Below are 27,204 nucleotides of genomic sequence, written 5' to 3' on the forward strand. Positions count from 1 at the left end.
AAATTTAAAATTTTATGGGATAATTTTCTTTGTTTGGTTTTCATTTTCTTTCTTTCTGATCCTGGAACCCATGCTTGCATGGATAGGTCAGACTTTGTTGAGACAGATTTTCAACAGCTGGATGCCATTCCTGTCACCAACCTTCTGTTTCTAAGCAAGGTAATATTCCCACATGGATGGACATGTTTTGGTAGAAAATTTGAAACAAAGGCCACTGCTTGTATAATGATAACACTCATTTCCAACTATTGTATGAATGTCAAAACAAGGTGATACAAACTCTCTCTCTCTTTCACACACACACACACACACCTATATACATATAAAAATGCAAGGCATTTTATCCAACACAAATAAAGTTTTGATGATGATGATTGATGTTGAAAAAGAGATGTATAAAGATCTTTGTTTCTCCTGTACTTAGAAGAGACACAGTTATTTTTCCCTGTTGTCTGCAGTTAGGGAACAAACATTTTTATTAAAAATGTTGACAAGTTTTGTGTTTGAAAAAGGATGATCGATGTGAGGCACCCATAATAGCTGTAGAAGTGGTTAACATTAGAGCTGTAATCTATCTTGAAAACTTTGCTTGACAAAGTGAAAAAAAAAAAGATTTTTTCTGTAGACATTTTTTTGAGAAATATAAGAAATGTGTAGGTGTTAAATCTATTAACTTCAGTAATGGTATAGTGAAACACAGCTGTGAGGTGAAAATGGCAGTGGTATAAACAATGAGTACAATAAAAATACTGACAACAGCAGAAACAACATGAAGACACAGTGGCAAGAACAATAAAATCGAAAAGAAAAAATAATCCAATAGGAGGTGGGAAAAAAAAGATGTTGACATCAACATGACTGACAATGAAAGGGTTGACAACGTTAGCAAAAAGCAGAATGAAAAAGTAATACCAGAATTAGTAACAACGACAGAAAACAGTAACATGATAATACAAATAGAAACAATGCAAAGAATGAAAATGATAATAATAATGTGAAAACTGTAACACCAAGAAATATTGCTGTTATGTTAGAGTCAACAACTTGTAAGTTGAAGTGAAGTTACAGGGTGAACGAAGTTGAGTGGAGATCAGAGTGGACCGAAGAAGACCAGAGGAAGTCCAAAGAGAACTGAGGGGATCTGAGGAGACCTGAGGTAACTTGAAAAGATTAGAGGGGATGAAATGGGATCTAAGGAAATCTGAGAGGTCCAGAGGAGATCTGAAGAAACTATAATGGATCAAAGGAGATATGGGGAAACTTGAGGAGACTTAAGGAGAGGAGATGGGATCAAAAGGGACCGAAGCAAACCTAAAGAGGTTTGGGAGGACTTGATAAAATCAGAAGCAACCCTCTAGAAGAGAAGTCAGATACAGAGAAGATAAAACCAACTGTAGCTTTCTCTAAATATTTGTAGACTTTAGCCAATATAAAAAAAATTCTCCTTTTTCTTCTTCTCTACCTCCTTTTTCTCTACCACTTTCTCTTCTCCTTCTCTACTTCTTTCTCTCCTCCTCTTCTTCCTCTGCCTCTTCTTCCTCTGCCTCTTCTTCCTCTGCCTCTTCTTCCTCTGCCTCTTCTTCCTCTGCCTCTTCTTCCTCTGCCTCTTCTTCCTCTGCCTCTTCTTCCTTTGCCTCTTCCCCTCCTCTTCCTCCTCCCCTTCTTCTTCTTCTTCTCCTTCTTCTTCTCTACTTCCTCCACTGCCCCTTTTCCTCTATCACTTACCCCTCTTCCCCTCCCCTTCTTCTTTGTCTTCTCTACCTCCTCCACCACCTTCTCCTCTACCACTCATCCCCCTCTTCCCCTTCCCTATCTACCTCCTCCTTTCCCTATAACACTTCCCTTTCTTCTTCTTCTTCTTCTTCTTCTTCTCTACCTCCTCCTTTTCCTCTAACACTTCCCTTTCTTCTTCTTCTTCTTCTTATTATATTTAAGGTGGTGAGCTTGAAAAACTGTTAGTGTGTTGGGCAAAATGTTTAACAGCATTTCTTTTGATTTCTTACAGTCTGAGTTCAAATTCTGCTAAGGTTGATTTTGCCTTTCATCCTTTACCGGTTGACGAAATAAATATCAGTTGAGCACTGAGGTTGATGTAATTGACTAGTCCCCTTCCCCCAATTTCATACCTTGTACCTACCATAGAAAGAATTATTGCTATTATTGTTGTTGTTTTCGTTTCATATCTGAAAACTGGGAATTTTTTGTGCTACATTCTTGCAAGAACATCTGTTAATTAACCCTCAAGTTTTTCTTTAATTATATTTAAGACTTCTATAGTGAAACCAGAAGATTTCTGTCAGGATAGGAGAAATTCTAAGCAAAATATCTCAATCATTGCAGCCTACTGAAAAACAACATAAATAATATTTTATTTTCTTTGATAATAATAGTCCTGGAAGAAGTCTGTCAATTTTTCCCACTTGTACACTGAGACATTCTTTTGATAATGAGTAAACATGAAATAAATGCCATGGAGGTTAAAAATAAATTGAAGCAAAAATATTAATATTAATATAGCATAATAATGACACCAATTAACTAAACATTAACATGGAAATGAATTCAATTTGGGTTGACAATATTTGTTTTAAAATGGTTAATGCAGCAAATAAAATTCTGAAAATTTCTTATGTAAACACTCAAAGACAATTTTTACTTTAGGCTTGTCTAGACAGTTAAACTAAAGAATTTTAAAAATTGGTTTTTGATTATTTTCTTTATATATATATAACTTGATTAAAATCTTTACAGAATGATCTTTTACATTTATAGAAAGATCTTTTATAAAAAAAAGTCTGAATTTTGAGAGTCATTCACACAAGTCTTTGGTATTTCAAAATAACATCTCACTTTCTTTTCTATTCTATTTACTGTAATATAAATACAAGTAATATGAATTAATCAAACTCAAAAGCAATATGAATTTATAAAATAAGAGGGAGAATGTAATTTAGATTATCATCATCATCGTTTAACGTCCACTTTCCATGCTGGCATGGGTTGGATGATTTGACTGCGGACTGGCGAACCAGATGGCTGCATCAGACTCCAATCTGATCTGGCAGAGTTTCTACAGCTAGATGCCCTTCCTAATACTAACCACTCTGAGAGTGCAGTGGGTGTTTTTATGTGCCACCGCCATGAGGGCCAGTCAAGTGGTACTGGCAATGGCCATGCTCAAATGGTGTTTTTTACATGTCACCTGCACTGGAGCCAGTCCAGCGGCACTGGCAATGACCTCACTCGAATGTTTTTCCACGTGCCATCGGCACAAGTGCCAGTAAGACGATGCTGGTAATAATCACGCTCGAATGGTGCTTTTTACGTGTCACTAGCATGGAAGCCAGTCAGTTGTTCTGGCAACGATCATGCTTGGATGGTGCTCTTAGCGCTCCACTAGCATGGATGCCAGTCATCGAATTTGATTTCGATTTCAATTTCACTTGCCTGAACAGGTCTTAGCAAGCAGAGTTTAGTGTCCAATAAAGGAAATGTACGCATAAGTGGGCTGGTTACACCACTGGCATAGGCCACGGGTTATGGTCTCACTTGGCTTGCTGGGTTTTCTCACGCACAGCATATTTCCAAGTTTTGTGTATACACATATGAATTCCTAAAAATGTTCAACTATGTCATTTTATTATTAAGACCATATCATCATCATCATCATCATCATCATCTAACGTCTGTTGTCCATGCTGGCATGGGTTGGATGGTTTGACTGGGCTGGCACACTGGAAGGCTGTGCCAGGCTCCAGTCTGATTTGGCATGGTTTTCTATGGTTGGATGTCCTTCCTAACATCAACCACTTTGAGAGCGTAATGGGTGCTTTCATGTGCTACTGGCACGGGTGCCATTTGTGTAACACCGGTATCTGCCATGACTATGATTTTGCTTGGCTTGATGGGTCTTCTTCTCAAGCATGACATAATGCTAAAGGTCTTGGTCATTGCCTCTGTGAGGCCCAACACTTGAAAGGAGCTCTGCCACTTTGCCTTCATGAGGCCCAACACTCAAAAGGAACTCAGCCACTATGCCTCTATGAAGCCTAACACTTGAAAGATACTCAGTAACTTTGCTCCTTTGAGGCCCAACGTTCAAAGGTTGATTTTCTTTTACATGCCACCAGCACAGGTGCACTTGGCTTAAAAGATCCTCTTAAGCAGAGCACATCGCCAAAGGTCATGGTCACTAGTCATTGCCTCTGTAAGGTTCAAAATTTGAAGGTCATGCTTCACCATCTTGTTCCATGTCTTATTAGGTCTACCTCTACCACAAGTTCCCTCCACAGTTAGAGATTGGCACTTCTTTACACAGCTGTCCTTGTCCATTTACTGCACAACCATGCCTCTTCACACCTGAAATTCTTTTCAAGTTTTCCTACAGATTCTGCTATAAGAAGGTCATCATCAGAGAAGACTTGCCACAAGCACCTGGTCTTAAACTCTGTTAAGAGGAGAACTATGATGAATATAGCTCAGCATCAACAAAAGCATTGAGAACAGATATGGTAGGGAGAAACTAAAAGAAGTCCATTGTGTATACATACATACATACATACATATGTACGTATGTATATATGTGCATCTATGTTTACATTTGTGCTCTATGGCAGTCGCTACCATTGGCATTATTTCCGTCACTGATTCTGTCAACAACTTGTCTACTCCCTATGTGCCTTTGTAGATATGTGAAATAAGAGATTCTTTACTTGAGGAAATGTTAAGGATTAATGACAGGAAGGGCGTACAGCTGTAAAACAAGGCCTCACTAATATATTTATTCAACTCATGCTAGCAGAGTATGGACAAAACGATGTAAAATGAAAAAAACAAATATGTATGTGTCTATATGTTGTATGTATGTAGATATGAACACACACACACACTGGCTTTATATGTTTAATTCTTTAATTGAAAATAAAACGTAAGTTTTAAACACAAACTGATTTATTCAACCAATAATATAATTACTGTTTTGTTCCAGTATCTTCTGCAATTTTGCAGGCAGATCCGTTATTCCTAGCTCAAAGAATTTCCCGTCTTTACTGGCAAAACACTTTTCCAGGTGAAGTTTTACATCCTCTTCAGTATTGAAGGTCTGGCCAGTCAATGAATTTGAAAGAAACAGGTGAAGATCTGAAGGTGCAAGGTCAGATGAATATGGAGGGTGTGGCAAAACCTCCCAGCGAAGCCCAGTAACTTCTGTTGTGTCTGCAGACAAGTGTGTGGTCTGACTTTGTCATAATGAAAGACAATGCCCTTATGATCAGCAAGTGCTAGGTACATCTGGTGAATCACTGCATTTAATTTGTCCAGCTGGTTACAATACACATCTGAATTGTTCCATGGGATGAAGCTTGTACAAGTAGAGGCAGAGAACTTCCATTTCCACCAAATTGAAAGTGTAACCTTCTTTAGGTGAAGTCCTGCTTTGGAGGTGGTTTATGGTCATTTACCACTCTACTCCCATGATCATTTGCACTTCACATTGTTATAGATAGTCCATTTTTGTACCTTGTCACTATTTTCTTCACAAAAGGATGGTTTTACTCATGTTTCTGATTGAAATCTTGAAAACCACTTCTGGCTCATACATTCTATAATAGCATCTTCTCCGTACACAAAACATATCTTCCTGCAGGTTTCTGCTGCTTTCTTGCCTTTTTTAAAATAAAAAAAACATGAGGTGTTGATAATGTTCATTTTGATTCTCCATTTTCAGAGTGATCCCAAGCACACAAAATACAACCTGTGTTGCTAAACTATGTTGAAGTCTCAAGCATTCAAGCATCTAATGAGCGTGCATGCGCAAAGGGCAGACTGAAGTTAGCTACTTAACAGAGTGACTCAAGTTTAGTGTTGACAAAAATTGAATGGACTTTTGAGCCAACCCTATATGTATATATTAGTTGCATACATAGCTATGTCATTAAGAAGCTTTCTCCCAACCATGTGGTTTTAGCTTCAATCCCACTATATGACACCTTAAGCAGGAATGTTTTTGACTACAACTCTCAGTTGTCTAAAGCATTGTGACTAGATTTGTTATATAGAAACTGAAAAAAGCCTAGTGTGTGTGTGTGTGTGTGTGTGTGTGCATGCATGCATACACACATGCATGCATACATGCATACATACATACATACATAAATAAATAAATACATACATACATACATACATACATACATACATACATACAAGGTGGGGATTGTTTGTTTCTCCTTGTTTGACATCACATGATAATTGTAAATGAGTATCACCATCATACAGGCAATGTTCTTCATTTCTGACCTTTGATGACATGTTGAGTCATATGGAAATATTATCTTGCTTGGAAATGGGTAAGAGTTGGCAACATGAAGAGCATCTGATCATAGAAAATCTGCCTCTACTTATCTTATTTAATTTATGCAAACATGGAAAAATGGAAGTTAAAATAATGATGATGATGATGGTATTACTTGTTACATGTATTGAGATTTTGCAAAAAAGGAAAAAAAAAAAAAAGAAAAGATTTTTTGAATTCTCTAAGAATTTCTACAGATTTATATAAAATGACATTTCTCAGGAGAGGTAATTTGAAGATATCTTGGTTTGAACTCGTGCTGAACTTCTGAACAAAGATTTGGGCTTGGAGAGGAGTATTTCAAGGAGAGAATTTGGGAATGGAATTCATGATAAAGAAGTTATTTGCGTGTTGGCAATGATAATGTATATCTTAAATTAACTTTTGTTTTCGTTGATAGACATTTTTAAAAGATATTTTTTGTTGATACATATTTTTAAAAATTAAATTTGGGTCATATCACATGAAGATCAACCTTTGCCTTTCATATGGCTTGTATTGTATGAAATAGTATTTTGCCTTTTGTTGCATAACATCATCATCATCGTCGTCGTCGTTGGCATCGTCCTCGTTGTTGTTGTCGTTGTCATCATCATCATTCAACGTCCTTTTTTCCATACTGGAACGGGTTGGACAGTTCAACATAAACAGATGAGCTAGAGGACTGCACCAAGTCCTTATGTCTGCTTTGGTATGGTTCTACAACTGGATGCCCTTCCTGATGCCAACCACTTCACAGAGTGTTATGGATGCCTTTTATGTGGAATATAGAATCGAGGGATAAAAGCTGAGTGGAATATAGAATCAAGGGATAAAAACTATTGAGTTTATATCTTATGAAAAGGAATTTAAAATGTAACTCAAATCTGTCTTCATTTCACAGTTTCCTTGTTTATACAATCAGTTATTTAGTATCTGTGATGAGAATACATGATTTGTAATTGTTCAACACTAAATGTTTTTCTTCTTGTTCTTCTCCTTCTTCTTGTTCTTCCTTATTATTATTATTATTATTATTATTATTATTATTATTATTATTATTATTATTATTATGTTGTTGTTTTTCTTTCTTCTTTCTTCAAATTTTCTTCCATTTCTCGCTGAGTGTTTTCCGTATACCTAGGACGGAGAAGCTCATTGTATGCATTCCCAGTTTACACACACAAATTCACAGGTAAAACATGTATTAAAAAAAATATATAAATAAATAAATTCATGAATAGATGTTGTTTTCACAGTGGTAATGCTCTTCTTAGTACATGAGTCATTCCAGTTAACACAATTTTTTGCACTTCTTGTAGGGACGGTAAGCCTGGTATCATTTCAAATAGGTTTCAGTACCTATTATTATTATTATTATTATTATTATTATTATTATTATTATTATTACTAGTATTATTATTATGCTAGCACATGATAATTTAGTTTGCAGGTATTTTATCTTGAGGTTTGGTGACAACAAGTCTCCTCCAATCTCAAGAATTTTTCTTAGGATTCTTGCAGAATATAGGATGGTGCTTTTCTGCAGATCAACAATGCAAGATTCAATTCCAATCTCTTTCAGTCTTTTAGGTTGCATTTTGGGTATTATGTCAAGTGCATCATTACTACAAGAATAATTGTTGTCTTGGTCTTCCACAGTCTCCTCAGTCCTCTGGCTAGAATCCTGACATATCTCAGTTTTTTCTATTTCTTTGGTACTGACTCTACTATCATAGAGAATTGCAAAATTTATGATCTTGCTCTGTTTATTTTGTCTTCTATAATCATGTCTGGTTTTCTTGCCTCAATAGTATGGTCAATCTTTATGGTGAAGTCCCACAAGATCTTGTTATTCTCATTTTTTATCACAGCTTCTGGTTCATGTTCATACCACTTTAAAATCATCATTAATGCTTTGCAAACTGACTAGTTCATCATTATGATAAAGATCTATACCGTGAAATCTCTTTCAATGTAAATTTAAAATATAGTATTTTCATTGCAAGGTAAACTTAACTGCTTGGCTATGTTTGTAACCACACACACACGTGCACACACATGAACATGCACACACACACACACACACACACACACATACATATATATAGAAATCACACGCACATGTATATGAATCAGTACAACTCGTAGTTTTCTGTATGACACAGTATCACATGTGACTACATTCGTCAGCCAGTTCTGAAACACATGATAGCACAAGAATGATACTAACATTACTTACATTAATTTTGAAAACAGAAAGTTTTCAATGTAGAGGAGAAAACTCTAATTTCTTCCTCTAATATTCATTTCTCTTCTGTAATGGAATCATTTAGTACTGGGGTTTTAATTTGGAAAATTTTCAACAGGATGTTAAAAGTTAAGTGCAGTCATTTCTATATGTAGTTGTACACTTGCAACAACTGTAAACAATAAGGATGCTCCATATGAAAAAGATTATTCAAGTCATATCAGAAAGCTAATCAGTGCCTTTGGTAGTAGAATTTTATAATGCCTTGAAAATGTTTAAGGAAAATTATCAAAAAACACTTCTTTGTTGTGTAAAAAATAATTTTTTATATATGTATTAAAGGTGTAATGATGTATGGAAACCTTGAGATAAGAGCAAAAACAAAAACTTACAGAAACTGAAAAGAGATTAGGGGTATATTTTTTGAGAGATAAGAAATATATCACTGAAAGTCAAAATATGTAGGCTAAGGTGTTGGTGTGGTATGATTGAGTGGGAATATGCATGTAGCACATGTGCATGTGTCTGTGAGAGAGAGAGAGAGAAGGAGAGAGAGAGAGAAGGAGAGAGAGAGAGAGAGAAGGAGAGAGAGAGAGAAAGAGATGGAGTGAGAGTGAGAGAGAGAAAAAAGAGTGGGAGAGAATGAAAGAAATAGGGAGGGAGAAAAGAGAGAGAGAAATAGGTAGATAACTTGTTTAGATAGGTAGATAAATAGATAAAAAGGGAGAAAGAGGAAAGAGAAAGAGGGGGGAGAGAAAGAGATAGAAAGAGAGAGAGAAAAGGGAGAGAGAAAAAGAAAGAGAGAGAAAGAGAGGATTTAGGTCACACAAATGATCAGGATATGTGAAGAAGATAAATGATATGAATTGAGTGGAAAAGTGTTTTCAATGGCAGTCAAGGTAGAATTAATACAAGAATGGATTAAAGTTGTTATATTTAATCTGAAAGAATTGAAAGAGTATGGGCATATATTAAGAGTGACTGTTAACCTGAATACATTTATCTTATTTCTGCATTGAAAAATTGATGGTGTTGACAGAAGAGATATGTTAGTCATGCTAAACCTAGAGTAAAAGAGTTTTTTCTATTAATTTTGTAACTCTTGAGAGACTAGAATCTTGAAATATTTTTCTTGGCCAGCAGTAGATGTAGCAGTTTAAAAACATATTCTTCAATGACATTAAAGATTGGACTACATTTTATACCATCCAATACCAATAATTTAATTAAAGAATGCTATTTCTAATGATATTTACAATCCAAATCATTATAGCAAATTAGAACTGCTAAAAGTTCTGATTACTAAATAACTGTTAAGAAGGAACTATATTATTACAAGTTAGGTCCGAGTTTGATTCTTGAATTAGTCAAAGTGTTGAGCAGGGTACTTCATTTCACATTACTTCAGTCTACTCAGCTGAAAACAACTACTATTAATAGCTGGGGAGAAGGCCAGTTTAAACCTGTGATAGACTGGCATTTTGTTCAGCAGGAAGTCTTGTACTTTTAGTGGCACACTAGTGGAAACTGAGATAAAATCCAAATTAATAGCCCTATTGGCTCATATATGTTTTCTTTACAACTATTAGATGTTTCTTATAAGATTGACATTATCACTTTTTAGAATTGTCCTATGTATATATGTGTGTGTGTATGTATGTATGTATGTACGTACATACGTACGTATGTTCATATGTATGAATGTACCTACATATCAATCATCATCATTATCATCGCTTAAACAACCACTTTTCCATGCTTGTGTTGGTCAAGCAAGAGTTTATTCAGACAGATTATCTATGGTTGGATGCCCTTTCTGTCACTAACCTTCACTTGTTTTCTAAGCAATGTGATATTTCCCAATGGTCAGATATGTTTGAACAGAATATTGGAAATAAATGACACTGCATGTATGACAGCAACACTCATTTACAACTGTTTGTGTTTGTGTGTGTATGCACATATATATATATATTCTTGTAGACATCTTATATGTATACTCTTTTATACTTATTTGTATACTTCTTACATTTTTCTTTGTATACTCATTCCAAAATGTCCAACATATTACATGTCTCTTTTAACTGTACTTTTATCTAATTCTGTTTCATTTGCAGACGCCACTGATGCCAACACCAATGATGACAATGGCTTAATCCTTGGTTTTATGTACCAATATGTTAAAATACTTTTCTGGTGAAGTAATCAATTCTTAAACATTTAATACAAAAATTTAGTTTATTCAATAACTAAAATAGAAGTTACTCACCAGATTCAGTCATAGAATGAGGGTCAGCGCCATGTTGCAATAAGTATTCACAGACATCTGGATGTTTCTGCAGTGTTGCTAGAAACAAAGGTGTTCTGTAGAAATGAAAAAAAAAAAAAAAGACATTTGCAAATATTTTCCAATGACACAATAATCACAATTAAATCATTAGTAAATTTGAATATCATTTATAAAAAGAGAACTTTTCCATGTAGGAATACTTCTAACTAGTTAACCATAAAAATTCATAACATTTCTTTCTTCAGTTGGAATTTAATTATTCTTCATCCTTACAAAGAATGGTCAAAATGATTTTTATTTTTGCATTGTAGGAATATATATATTTGAAGTTGTATTCAATAAGTTGCATTTATCTTAATGATTTCTGCTATTTTCTACCCAGAAGTCTATTTTAAACAGTGTTGTAACAACATATTAAAAAAAACTAAGGTATTAATTTATCTATAAAAAGAAAAATATTCTAAATAACTTTTATATTGGTATAAAGAAATGGCAACAGAAGAAAAATCAGTGCATTGAAGAAAGGGAAAAAATCAAGTTTGAAATTAACAGATTCCATATGGAAAATGGCAGAGTTCTAAACTGAATTCCTTGAAAATATAAAAGATTACTGTTCTGTAGATTATTTTTATTCATAAGTTTGGAACAGATGTGCACAATAAGTAGTATACACATTCTATTATTGAGGCAGCAATAACATAGTAGAAGATAAACTAGCAGTGTAGTATTATGGCAGAAATAGATGGAGAGCAAAGAGTGAGGTAATTAAATTTGACCTAAGAGAATTAGCTATTCAGATAGATACTTATGAAAGTTAGAGAAAAATACTTTACGGTAAATACATCTAAACAATGTCAGACCAAACCAAAGCAAGTACACAATCTGTTCATAATGATAATAAATTAGAACAAATCTATAAAGTCTAAGATTAGCTTTGAGTTGACCATTATGTTTAAACAATTAGCTTAGAAGAAACTCTTGTGACATTGATTTCTCTCCATTCTCTCCACAAAAGAACACTGTTAATCACCATTATCTCTGGCTTTACATCTATTTTCCATGCTACCATGGTTTAATTGGAAGTGAAATGAATTCAGTATCACATAAATACCCCTACTAAATTGAACCCTTTACATACATTATTTCTGTGAAAGATGAAAATTATTAGTTTTATTGTAAATATCACCTTCAAGTTAGAGTTAATGATGAAATCATTGGTTTAGTTGAGGCTAAAATAACAAAACTTTTTGAATAGTCTACAATTGAACCCTTTTTACCATATTTTAAAGTCAAACATTATTTACTACATCCCACTAATGCTGTCAATTAATAGTCTAAAGCTATCAAAGTCAACATGGTTTAGAAACTCTTTATATTCTTACCATGCGTTTGATATTAGCTTGCACTATTTAATTATGCTGTTGATGTCTTCTTTATGTTGCCTGTTTTCTTTTACACCTAAAGCTCACTCGATATTGCATTATTGCTAACTGAATTACGATCTATTGCCTGTCAGTAAAATACCCCTTTATAGAAGAATGAAATTATATTTACTGAAAACTGTTAGAGATAGGAATTGGTTCTTATTAGATTGTTTGGCATGTCTTGCCAGTTTCTGATCCTTCCATTTACTGATTAAGGTCACTTCTCAATCTTTGAAAAATTTATTCAGTGTTTTATTGATTTTGCAATCAATACTTGAAACACTTGATAGACTGATTATTTTCTTCTTTTTAAATTTGTTACTGTGCACTTTGTACTGAAGTATGATATTGAGAAACAATTCAAAATTGGAATTTCTTATTTTCCATACCTTTACTATTGTTTTCAATTTCCATAAGCAGTCTCTATTTGTTGATAGTCTCACAATTATATTCTTATTAATAAGAGTTTATTTATAGATTCAATTTTGTTTGAATCTTGGTAATTCTGTAGTTTGAATTCATTACTGATTTATACTGAAACTTAACAGTTTTATTCTAAAGACAACTACTAATATAGAAATCTCTATTCTCTACACAAACCCCACTGAAGTGATATGCACTGAGAAAAAAGAAAAGGAAAAATGGAGATAAAATGAAAACTGTAATGCAGATATGACAAGAAGGTGGTTAATAGAGCAACTATAAAACAAGTAGATAATAACTAAGAATAGGTAAGTAAATGTAGTTGATGACCAATTGTGCTTTGTTTTTTGATCAGCAAGGATGTGCTTGGCATGAGAACAAGTACCAGAACATACAAATATGGTAGTTATGTTATCAAATGAATAAGGCAGCAAGCTGGCAGAACTGTTAACATGCTAGATAAAATGCTTAATGGTATTTTGTCTGTTGCTATGTTCTGAGTTCAAATTCCACCAAGGTTGACTTTGTCTTTCATCCTTTTGGGGTCAATGAAGTAAGTACCAGTTATGCACTTGGGTTCAATGCAATCGACTTATCCCTTCCCTCCAAATTTCAGGCCTTGTGCCTATAGTAGAAAGGATTATGTTAACAAATGAATGTGTTCTTGTTATCTGCATGATATGGATACAAATGCAATAAGTAAATATAATTAAGATAAAATACAAAGGAACATAACCTATAAAATATTGTTTTTCCATTTAACTAAGATAGTGAACTTGTGTATACTTTGACTAAATATGTATGTTTTACACATTCACAGGCATACATTATGATTTCTAGGACTTGACATGCTTACCTAAATTTAATGATAATTCAGTTCTATTAAATCATCATCATCATCATCGTTTAACGTCTGCTTTCCATGCTAGCATGGGTTGGACGATTTGACTGAGGACTGGTGAAACCGGATGGCAACACTAGGCTCCAATCTGATTTGGCAGAGTTTCTACAGCTGGATGCCCTTCCTAACGCCAACCACTCAGAGAGTGTAGTGGGTGCTTTTACGTGTCACCCGCATGAAAATGGCCACGCTCAAAATGGTGTCTTTTATGTGCCACCAGCACAAGAGCCAGTCCAGGGGCACTGGCAACGATCTTGCTCGAAAACCCTACAAGGCCAGTCAGGCGGTACTGGCAACGGTCACACTCAGGATGGTACATCTTATGTGCCACCCGCACAAGAGCCAGTCCAGGGTCCCTGGCAACGGTCTCACTTGGCTTGCCGGGTCTTCTCATGCACAGCACATTTTCAAAGGTCTCGGTCAGTAGTCATCGCCTCGGTGAGGCCCAATGTTCGAAGGTCTTGCCTCACCACCTCAGCCCAGGTCTTCCTGGGCCTACCTCTTCCACGGGTTCCCTCAACTGTTAGGGAGTGGCACTTTTTCACGCAGCTATCCTCATTCATTCTCACCACATGTCCAAACCAGCGCAATCGTCTCTCTTGCACACCACTACTGATGCTTCTTATGTTCAGCTTTTCTCTCAAGATACTTACACTCTGACGGGTATGCACATTTACATTACACATCCAGCGGAGCATACTGGCTTCATTCCTTGCAAGCTTATGCATGTCCTCAGCAGTCACAACCCATGTTTCACTGCCATGTAGCATGGCTGTTCGTACACATGCGTCATACGGTCTGCCTTTTACTCTGAGTGAGAGTCCCTTTGTCGCCAGCAGAGGTAAGAGCTCTCTAAACTTGGCCCAGGCTATTCTTATTCTAGCAGTTACACTTTCAGCGCACCCACCCCCACTACTAACTTGGTCACCCAGATAGCGGAAGCTATCGACTACCTCTAGTTTTTCTCCCTGGAATGAGATAGAAGTTGTTTCCTGTTTGTTTACAGTGTTTATTGCACCTGAACATCTGCCACATACAAAAACTAACTTCGTAGTTAATCTGCCTTTGATATTGCTGCACCTCTTATGTGTCCATAGCTTGCACCGGGTACATCTTATAGAGTTACTACCTACTCCTTTACTGCATACTGAGCAGGGCCATCTACCTGAAGGGGTTTGTGTTTTATCTACCTTCCTACCTATTAGGATTTCGGTTTTTGCTAGGTTGACTCTAAGGCCCTTCGATTCTAGTCCATGCTTCCACACCTTAAACTTCTCTTCTAGTTCTGATAGTGACTGTGCAATTAGTGCAAGGTCATCAGCATAGAGGAGCTCCCAGGGGCAACCTGTCTTGAATTCCTCTGTGATCGCCTGGAGGACTATGATAAATAGGAGGGGGCTGAGGACTGAACCTTGGTGGACCCCTACCTCTACCCGGAATTCATTACTGTACTCATTTCCAACCTTCACCTTACTGACAGCATCTCTGTACATGGTTCGCACAGCTCTCACTAACCATTCTTCTATCCCAAGTTTCCTCATTGACCACCAGATAAGGGATCGGGGGACCCTGTCAAAGGCTTTCTCCATGTCAACGAAGGCCAGGTACAGAGGTTTATCCTTGGCTAGATATTTCTCCTGCAGCTGTCTCACTAGAAATATGGCATCAGTGGTGCTTTTACCTGGCACGAACCCAAACTGCATCTCATCTAAATTGATTTTCTCCCTAATTAGTTGGGCTATGACCCGCTCCGTAACTTTCATAACCTGATCTAACAGCTTGATGCCTCTGTAATTATTAGTATCTAAAGCGTCACCTTTACCTTTGTAGCAGTTTACTATGGTGCTGCTACACCAGTCATTGGGTATGACTCCTTCGTGTATCACCTGGTTCGTAATACGGGTGACTAGGCTGTAGCCAACACTGCCAGATATTTTGAGCATCTCTGCAGTGATTCCTGATGGGCCGGGGGATTTCCCTGTCTTCATACTCTTAATTGCTTTATCTACCCTGGTACTGTCAACTCGGATAGCTGGTCCCTCTGTTGGGTCGACATACGGCAGGCTCTCTTTCTCCCATTCATTCTCTTTATTAAACAATCTATCGTAGTGGCATCTCTAGACCTCTTTCTTTGCAGCCTCATTTAGTGCAAGCGTACCATCATCCATGCGAACACATTTCTCTCCTACAACATCACTATTCTCTCTCCTACACTGTCTTGCAACACGAAATACCTCGAGTCTTTGGTCCTCACGGTGCAGAACATTGGCAAATCTTTTCTCATCTGCTTCCCCTCTGGCTAAATAAACCTGTCGCCTAGCTTCCCTTCTGGCAGATTGGTACAATTCCCTGCTACCACCGTTCTTCCAGTCCTTCCAAGCCTGTTTCTTTTGTCTAATAGCCCCGTCTACATCCTTGTTCCACCACCACGTTACTCTGGGTCGAGAGGGGACTTTACACCAGCCACAGATCTGGTCTGTGGCTCTCAACAGGTTGTCCCGCAGAAATCTCCAATTGTCTTCCACGTTGTATGATGCTATATCCCTGTCTATTTCGTCAAATGCTTCAAGTAACTTGTCTCTAAGTCTCTGTCCATTTGCAGGGTCTTTAAGTTTCCATACCCTTCTACTCCAGGCCGGTCTACTTCTGGGCACCCATATTGCCTTGACCTCGAAGTCGCTAACTACTAATCTGTGTTAGGGTGTACATTCTTCGCCAGGGAGGGTTTTGGCATTTATAAGCATCCCTCTTTCTCTAGTTCTGGCGAGGATGTAGTCGATTTGGCTAGAGTGTCTGCCGGATTGGTAGGTGACTAGGTGACAGGCAGGTTTCCTGAAGTTGGTATTGCAAACCATAAGATTGGTTGCATCACAGAACTCCAGCAATCTGGTTCCCTCCTCGTTGCGGGAACCGAAGCCATAGCCTCCATGTATGCCATGGAAGCCTCCAGCACGACGTCCGACATGACCATTGAAGTCACCAGCCACAAAGAGAAGGTCTCTGTGTCTTGTCGACGAGGTAGTTTGCAAGAGGGTGTCATAGAATTGATCTTTCAGCCCATCCGGGAGCCCCGGTTGAGGGGCATAGGCTGAGATGACAGTAGCTAGCCTATGATGAAGCACTAGTCTAATCTTAAGTACTCTGTCACATACTCTAACTACCTCGATTACCTTATCAACCCATTTCTCTGCTAGAAGTATTCCTACGCCCCCGACTCCGTCAGTGTTCCCTGCCCAGAAAAACTTGTACCTGTGTTCTTTGCCTGTGAGGAACCTCTCAGAACCTCCTCTCCATCTTACTTCTTGGATGCAGCACAAATCTATGTGTCGCCGTTCAAGCATCTCAACAATTTCACCAGACCTACCTTTCAGCGTGCCGATGTTGAGAATGCCAATCCTGACAGTGTGGGAGGAGTGGGTGTCAGAGGAGTGGGCCCGTGTGACCCTGGGATGGGGGTAAGCAGAGTCGTGAACCTGAAAAGAAAGCTTGCATTTGGCAGAGTTCATAAACAAAAACAATACCTACAACCTTCATATACTACCCAATCTAATGAAATAATAATATAATCCATTCTTCAAGATTTCAGTCATAAATGTTGACACAACAGCCACTAATTATGATAAAATCATTTGCTTCAAAGTTTAACTGTGAAGAGAAGGAGTGAGAGGGAGAATAGAAAAAGAAGATGTAGAAAAACAAGAGTGACTATGAAACCTTATGCAAGTTAGGCATAAAAAAGATTGCTTTTCTGTATTCTTAAGCTATTCATGGGAAAACAAATCATTTCAAGTACTCCATCTCTCAGTAAATTCACCACACACCTCGAGAACTCCTCATGTCCTCTACTATATATATATATTAACTTAATACATACTCATGATTAATATTCTTTTATTGTTAATAGCAATGTTAGATCTAATTGTTTATCTTGAATGCCAACTTTTCTAACCATTTTTCTCATTGATTCTCTACATGTTCATTGTCACAAGACAGCGAGCACTTGGCAATTAAAGGACATTATTTCTGTGTCATCTCTTAAATAATGGATTCCAACAATGATAAAACTACCATTTGCAGTGGTTTTCTTTTTCATTAGTTTTATGATTCTCTGATTTTTTCTTTATGTATATTCCTTCACAAATACATTTTATGTTGTTTGTTTCTCTATAGATCTATCACTTCAGATTTTCTAATTGCAAAGGAAACACATTCAAAGAGAGGGAAGGAAGAGAGATATAAAAGAGAAAGAGGAGAGAAAAAGCAGGATGTGGTAATGAAAGGAGAGAAAGGTGAGAGAAATTGGGAGGGAAAAGGAAAAGTGAGAGAAAAGGATTATTTTTTTTTTTATTGTTCAAAGAATTTAATCACTTGATTCTGTCATTAAATGCTTCTGTCTGCCTGTTTCTGATGGCGCCAAAACAAACTGCTTCAGGAGAAATGAGCTTTCAATTCAGTTTATATCCTTAAAGTTGAGAAATCTTCTCTCTAACGAATGACACACAAATTTCACTGTTGCTGCACTTAATAGGAAAAATTAACAATCCAGTTTGCATATAATGCTTCAAGGCTTCCAACATGAGATGCTAATATTGTTTCTTATAGAATTTAACTAACTTGCAACATTTTCTTTTTTACCTCATCAGATATCATTTCAATTCAAAATTTTAGCAAGTTAAAAATATTAGGAAGAATTTCATAAAAAATAATAGATATTTACCAAAGAAAAATGGAATGAAGAACACACAAAAGCTTCTTTTCTATTGCTTCTCATTTATTCTTAAGTTTGTAAGTGGATATTTTGAATATTTGCATTACTGCACTTATCTCCTTGTACTTTCTGATCCACCTATATCTCCTACAACTTGCCTCTCTCCTCCTCTTCCAAACTGTTTTTCATAATTGACCATGCCCCCACTTGCGTTCACCTTTATCCCCATCTCTAACCATCTGTAATTCTTTTTACTCTTTCATCAACTTAACCACTCTTCCTTTCCGATATGCTATCTATTCTCTCTTATATTCATCTTCTTGTACTTTGAAGGTATTCCTTGACACCTCATGACCACAATCTTTTCTTTCTTTCAAACTGGGATAGCCACATATCTCCTCTACAGCAAGACACCTGTGCTTCTCCAGCTATCATATTTTAACCTCTCAACACCTTCCATAAAGCCACCTCTCTCTACTACATCCCTACTCAGTTGAAGAGCCTTGTATTGTTAGTTACTTCGTAACCACACTAGTGCCAATGCCACAAAAATGAACCCAATCTACTTAGTAATGTAAATAGTGTTAGGAAGGATACCCAGCTGTAGAAACTGTGCCAAAGCAGACACTGGAGCTCAATGCAGGCCTGTGGCTTGTTGGATCCTATTAAACCATCCAACCCATGCTAGTGTGGGACATAGATGTTAAATGATGAAAATGAGGCTGTCAGATAGCAAGAAGCCCTTTTTAGTTTTAATCATTCATAAATAACGAGTAAAACTTGTGAAGCAAACTGAGAAAAATACTTCCCTTACCAAAACACATGAGGGAATGTCTGATAAAGTTTAAAATCATGATTTTCAGACAATAGTCTATCACAATGTTTCATAATCTTTTTATTCATGAAGAACCTTCAAAATACACTCCATGTCACTGGAAATTCCTCACAGAAATATTATTGCATGTCATTAGCATTTAGTGGCCATTAAACTATGATACTGATGATATTGGGAAGCAATGTGTATATATATATATATATATATATATATATATATATATATATATATATATATATATTTAAATTCAAAAAGGATAAAAAATCTTTTACAAGAATTTTATCAGGAAGCCAGTGTGTAAAAAAATTGATAAGGGAAATTTCTATTCCCAAGAAGAGAATTATTCGTTTATATTTATATAAGGGCATTACTACAGAATAATGCCACACACTGGACTTCCCAAATAAACACATTTAGTACTAAATGTGTTTATTTGGGAAGTCCAGTGTGTGGCATTATTCTGTAGTAATGTCCTTATATAAATATAAATGAATATATATATATATATATATATATATATATATATATATATATATAATTGAGGTGGTTCCATTAAGAACGTATTAGAGTACAAATAGAGATGTATGGTATATCGGTAAGTGATTGCATAAGTATGAGCTAATGGATGAGTGTATTTTGTGTAATAATACAATTTGGCATGTGCAGAATAACATGTGAAACTAAATAAACAGACAACGTGCACATTGCCACTCATGTTGAACGTGTAATAACACACTCATAGCGAGCGGATTGAAACTGTCAGTGTTTGTTAGTTTCATAGGAGCCATGGATGTAATAGCATTGAAATCAAAATTTACTTGTGGAGACAGCGATTAAATATAACCCGAGGAGATACGTATGGATCTTATCACACAGGGAAATCGTTACCTACTTTAATTTAATTTAAATCCTGTGTATATATGTAGATCTATATGTATCGAAACATTTGTAGTGATCATTAAAAAGCTGCCTAACCATACTTACTCTTCTTTTTGACTCTTTTACTCTTTACTTTTATATATATATATATATATATATATATATATGTATAGTTTTAGGGAAAAGAACCAAGGTTCCTGAACTCATCGATTTTAATTGAGCTTTTACCTGTAATTTTGGATTTTATACCTAATATTATTATCATTATTATTATTATTATATATATATATATACATATATATATATATATATATATATATATATATGTAAGCTGTCTAAGAGACTATAAGTCAGGAAAAAATGCATCTGTTTATCTGTCGATAGAGTGGGTATATTATCCGAAGTGTACAGTATTGTACATCTGTAATGGATATATAATACTGTACACTCCAGATAATATATACATACATATGTACTTATGTACATACATATGCATCATGTATGTATGTATAAATCATATATGTGTAAATATAAATTTTATATATATATATATATTTTTATATAATTTTCCAGTAAATTTCGTAATCGCTACCAATATCGCATAAGACTACACCCCAAAGGATCATTTACTAGATTCCTTAAGGGTCGTTCTCATTGTTTATATTTCAAAGGTTTCAAATTTGTATGTTTAAAAATGGAAGAATTAAATAAATGGAATATAGATCAGTCGTGTTGTGAGTCTCTACATTTTTAAACATACAAATTTGAAACCTTTTTATATATATATATATATATATATATATATATATATATATTATATCTTATATCTTTTATCTCTTACTTGTTTTAGTCATTAGACTGCAGCCATGCTAGGGGATCACTTCAAAGAATTTTTAGTCGAATGAATTAACCCTAGTACTGAATATTTGCTAAACTTGGTACGTATTCTATTTGTACTTTTTGCTGAACTGCTAAGTTACAGGGACATAAACACACCAACACTGATTGTCAAGCAGTGATGGGGGACAAACACAGAGACAAAGATACACACACATAATAAAGACTGCTGGAAGCAGTATTCTTAGTCTGGATGCTCATCCTGATGCCAACCTTTACTTATTTATCAACTACCATACATTATACCACATCTTTGTATGTAAAATCACCACTGGACATTACGTATGGGAGACACGAACAACAGTCCTGCCAAAGTGGTATTAATGCAAAGGCTTAGAACACAAACACACACATGTAGTCAGACAAACAGATGGACAGTCAGACACACATACACATGCACACACACAGACACACACAGTGGTGATGGTAGTGTTTCTGTTTACCAAATCTCACTCATGAGATATTGTTGGCCAACCCAATAGTAGAAAACATTTACCCAGGAACTGAATTCAAAAAGTCTGTGAAGCAAACTTTTTAATTATATTTTATATCTCCTCTATGTTTCAATTAGTTCAATCTCCAGTCATCATCAGGTTTCTTATTCCTAGATGAGTACGTAGTACCTAATTGTATTCTAACTAGGAACCTTTATTTCTAAACTAACAGTAATAGTTCTCATCCACAATGCCACTGACACTTAGATTTTTTAAGGATTTTTAAAACTATTTTTAACGGCAGTTCTATTTAGTTGATGCTGTTGCTAGGTTTCTGGATTGGCAAATCAGAAGCAGAAAAGTAGGAATCTGGTGTAGGTTTTGTTATTAGTAGTGATATGGTACATAAACTAGAATATTTACCGAATGGAATTAATGATGATCGTCTTATGTTATTGTGATTTACAATTGGACTAGAAAAATATGCTGCACTAATAAATACAGACACACCAATACTTGGCCCTACAGACACAACCAATATATGTAGTGTCATTAATCTTTCTGTTTTTCTTTTATGGTTCCAAATGCAAAAAGAGACTCCATAACATTAATATTGGTATTGGTCTAAAAATGATATTATCAATTCTATAAAAACACAAACTACTTCACAGTTTCCTCAACAAGTTCAATGTACCCAAATTTCATTCAAATTTTGTCAGTCTTTTTTCCAAATAGAGACCCTATTTATAAGCCCTAAATCATCATTCAATATTTTCCACAATTAAGATAGAAAGGACTAACTGAGTAAACCATAAATTCTTCAATTATTAACTGAGATATTAGCTGAGTAAATCATATACTCTTCAATTAATTTTCTCATCATAGTTTAACTTACAAAGTGCTGATGGAATGTTTAAGATATATAGCATTAAACCTGCACAATTTACTTTCCATTTAACTAAACAAAAGAGAAAGTGAAACCATACTATATCTATAATCTACTTTAAGCTTGCATACTACTTCTTGATTAAGCTTGCATACTGCTTCTGCATGTGAAACTGATTTTGTAACAATACTACTAACACTTGTCTAGATAACTTCCAAAGCTTACAAATAATTGTACAGTATCTCATTTTGATACCAATATTTTTAAGCAGCTGTTATTTTGATCTTCTTCTTCTTCTTCTTCTCCCCCCCCCCATCATCATTGCCATCCTTCTGATAAAATTAGAAAATATAGTTTGGCTACAAGATTTTTCCAGTTAGTGTTTAGCTTATAATAAATCAATATATTCTCTGTTATTAAATCTATGCTTATTCTGTGAAAGCCTTCTTGTTATTTAATTTTTGACATTTATTAAATTGGAAAATACTTTAATGCTATAAAATGAAAGATGACAAAAATATGAAATAAACAAGAAACCCATGAGTTTTAAATGGTCATTTCTAGACAATATGAATGAGTGAATAGCTAAATAAACAGATGGTGCTTAGATAGATTGCTATTACATTTGATTGTCAAAAATGCTACATTGCAAAATTATAGTTTATAATAGTACATTCTCTATACAAAAGTGTATACATTTTAGTTATTTATTTACGATACTTTAAACTCTTCCAGCCAGCAGCAGTTGTTTGTCTATCTCTCATCCTGTACTAAAGATATCTATTTCAACTTACTCCTTTATTTAGTCATCATTCTCAGTGACATTGTACATTTCTTCTTGGTTATCAATTGTTATTCTGTTATTCTGTCCATCTCATTTATTTTCCTCATCCGCACATAGTTCTGTCTAAGATTCTGATACTCCAAACAGACATCATTCATCTTTCTTACCGTCAGACCTAGCCTTACTCTTCCTTCAAGAATTCTTATTCCATCAGATTGTCTGACCACTGCTAATCAAGGTAACACAATTACTGTGTTTTATACAGCACAGAACCCATTGGAAAAATTCCTCTAATACTTTAAATCAGTTTATAACAAGTCTCTTTCTTCCAAAATAGTAACTTTTCTTCCTACTCACTACTTCTCAAACACGATGGCTCTCTAAGTAGCGCGTCTACAAATAAAGCTTTCTCAACATCACATACACAACAAAACTCACCACCATAAACATTCTTTCTTTACTCGCTGCTATGAACACTTGGTTGCCATACATAGAAATTTCTCCAATCACTGCAATCCAACAAACTGTATAGCACTGCTGGTGTCCATTCTATTATTCCCAAATAGTGGACTCAGAAATGAGCTCATGTATTTATCAAATTCGTCAATCTGTCTCTCTCTCTCTCTAAAGGAATTTATCATAGCCTATGGCAACATGCAATGATGCATCTGAGTTCTAATGGTAATGTCATACATACATGCATACATGCATACATACATACATACATACATACATATATACATACATACAAGCAAGCAAACAAACATACATATGATATATATTTTTTATATTTATATTTTATATTCTTTATGTGGGTGTGTGAGTGTGGGTGTGTGTGTGTGTATGTGCATGCATGTGTGTGTGCATGTGCATGCATGTGTGTGTGTATGAGTGTGTATGTTGAGCTACCAACCCTCAATGCAATGGTTGATCAAGCCATACTATCACTACTTAATCTGAGACTTAGTCTACATCTGGCAAGTGGCACACTGTACTAGTACAAGTTATGATTTCTAGGTGAAGAGGTTAGGTTTATACAACACAAGCCAATTTCACTTTAAACAAAATCATAGTGTTGGTCGTTCAGTAGCAACATGAGGACAAATCAAATCTAATGGTGATGAAGTGATTGTGATGAAGACAGGGTAAGAAAATCACTGGAGATCTCTAGCTTAAGCTTTGCACATATGGTGGTAAGAAGTACGTGGCTGTTCTGTGAAACCCATGTGAGCAATTTCGCATTCTATGTCCTCTTCTTAACAAAAAAGCAGGCTATTTAGGATGGCACTGCTTTCCCTTATGTGGGGAGGGGACTAGAAAATGTATGCTAAAAATTGCTTGCTCATACAATCCCGTTATACATAAAAAAAAAAAAAAAGTATGAGAAGACAAAGGAAAACAGATGTGAATATAGTAGCTGGAACATATACACACTTCAAGACCACAAGAAGCATCCTGAGCACAAAACAGCATTTATGGTATGGTTTCTGAGAAGTAAAAATGTTAGTATTTTTAGAGGCAAGACTACCAGATTCTGGTCAACTGAGTGAAGTAGTTGGAGGGTACACTTACTTCTGGATTGGCAAATCAGAAGCAGAAAAGTAGGAATCTGGTGTAGGTTTTGTTATTAGTAGGGATGTGGTACATAAACTAGAATATTTACTGCATGAAATTAATGATGATCGTCTTATGTTATTGTGATTCACAATTGGACTAGAAAAATATCCTGCACTAATAAGTACAGACACACCAATACTTGGCTCTACAGACACAGCTAAAAACAAATTCTATTCTGATTTATGAATATTACTCAATCAAATTCCCAATCAAGATAAAATTTTTCTTTTAAGAAATTTTAATGCCCATGTTAAATCAGATTACCTCTCTTGGTAAGCATTGTCTTGGCAAAATGAACTCAAATGGACTCCTGCTACTATCTTTGTGTAGTGAGTTTGAACTTTCTGTCACCAATACACTTTTTGAACAGTTCAATAAAAAGAAAATAAGTTGGTATCATCACAGATCATGTTATGAACACTTGATTAACGATGTGATTGTCTGAAGCCGAGATAGAAATGATGTTAAACTAACATGTTCTTTCCATAAGGCAAAGGTAAAAATGAAACCAAAGCCAGCCAGAAAACAAAATTGTAAAAAGATTATAAGGAAACTTGACATTTCGAAGCTCAAAGTAGATAACAATAAGGATATTCTCACTCAAACACTTGATATAAAACTATCAGGTCATCCCATAAATTTTGTCCGAATTTTGAATAAAGAAAGCAAGGGATCAAATGTTATATTCAATCGAAATTTAATCAGCAATTTACTTTCCCTGATTATCTATGACTTCCTTCCATCTATTTACAAGCATTTTAATCCTGTCAATGTAAAACTATTTTGGTTTCAAAGCGAAGAACTCTGAAATGTCAGTTTCGACCTCCTCCTGGTTTGCAAAAGTTATATTCCCCAAATGATTCTGTAAACTATGAAACAAATGATAGTCTGAAGGAGCAAGGTCGGGAGAATAAGGTGGATGAACAATTTTTTCCCAACCAAGCTTTTTGATTTTCTGTGATGTGATCTTTGCAATGTGGGGTCTGTGCATGTGTGTGTATGCGTGTGTGTTAGTGGTAAACAATGAGAATGAATGCTCAACACTGCATTGGCAGATAAATAGTTTATTTTTAGATTTTCAATACTACCTTAAGTTTCATGCATTATAGTTTGCAATTTAAGTCTTCCATTTAAAAAATGGTGGTAATCTGTCTCCATTTTGGGTAGCAAAATCCGAAATGGAGATGGATTACCACAAGTTTTTAAGTGGTCCACTTGCAAATTGTGAACTATAACATATGGAACTTTAAGAAGTTGTCAAAAATCCCCAAATACACATATATATATGTGTGTGCTTGTGTGTGTATATATATATATATATATATGTATACACACATACACACATACCTGTATATGTAGACACACACACACCCACATGTACACAAACACACCCATATATATATATTAATAATAATTATAAGCTTAGAGCTTATAAGTGATCACTGTGTATTGGCTAAAGAAAATAGTCAAATATTGGGGCATATAACCCCTCGAAAGAAAAAGTGGGTATTAGTATGCATGAGGATCAAACCCATACCGCTTATATTTATGATAAGCGGTGTGGGTTCGATTCCCATGTGTACTAACACCCATTTTTTACTGTCAAGGGCTTATCTGACTATTTCCTTTAGCCAATACATAGTGATCGCTTATAAGCTTACAGTTTATAATTGTTATCATTATCATATATATATATATATATATATATATATATATATATATATATATATATATATATATATATATATATATATATACACACACACAGAGTTGTAGGCATGTTTGTGCAATTCAGAAATTTGCTTCCCAACTATGTGGCTTTGGGTTCAGTCTCACTGTGTGGAACCTTGGGACAATGTCTTCTACTATAGCTCTGGATTGACCATTACCATCTATCTTTCTGTCTATTGCTACACACACATACGCATATCAAATTAAATACACAACCAAAAGAGCTACTGATAGTTTCATGCTATTCTGATACTTGAACAGGCATATTTATAAAATATACCCTGTATCTTAAAGCAATCTTTCAGGCTCTGTTTATGTGTTATATATAAATTTTACAAGGATGTTGGACAATAAGAAAATAAGAAAAAAATGTGGAAAAAATGTGAAGGTTGGTATATCCGTCCATCCATTCGTCCATCCGTACATACGTATGTACGTACATAAATACATACACAGACACACATGTATGTATGTGTGTATATGAGGATCTTACTTTCAAAACCGGTATAAGTGCATATTTGGTCAATTTCATGTTAACCATTAAAACACAATCTACTAGCTGCTGGCTTCACGCACATGAAATTTTTTTTCAGTTAAACTGGGATAGATGCCATGCAGACAATAGGTGAATCTTAGCCTTCCAATCAAAATCAGATATATTTAGATACTGAATTTCCTCAATAACTCAAAAGTCATTCCAATGCATATATCTGGTTTTTGAAAGTAAGATCTTCAATTATATATATATATAAATATATAATTGTAGTGAGATTGTCGAGATGCTTGAATGAAGGCATGTTGATGTAAGAATAGCCT

The 27,204-nt window shown here is 35.2% G+C and overlaps 1 protein-coding gene across 5 annotated transcripts in view; it reads right to left on the reverse strand.

The window, feature by feature from the left end:
- LOC106883648 (uncharacterized) overlaps nt 1–27,204 on the reverse strand; it is a 654,180-nt gene that overhangs the window by 276,982 nt on the left and 349,994 nt on the right. For all 5 annotated transcript variants that reach the window (XM_014934744.3, XM_089351157.1, XM_089351155.1 and 2 more), the window contains one exon: nt 10,849–10,943. In XM_014934744.3, the coding sequence (XP_014790230.3) occupies nt 10,849–10,943 (95 nt within the window). The remainder of the gene's footprint in view (nt 1–10,848; nt 10,944–27,204) is intronic.

Source organism: Octopus bimaculoides, chromosome 4 (genome assembly GCF_046866305.1).
Source record: "Octopus bimaculoides isolate indiv1 chromosome 4, ASM4686630v1, whole genome shotgun sequence".
In the NCBI taxonomy this organism is placed as follows: Eukaryota; Metazoa; Mollusca; class Cephalopoda; order Octopoda; family Octopodidae; genus Octopus; species Octopus bimaculoides.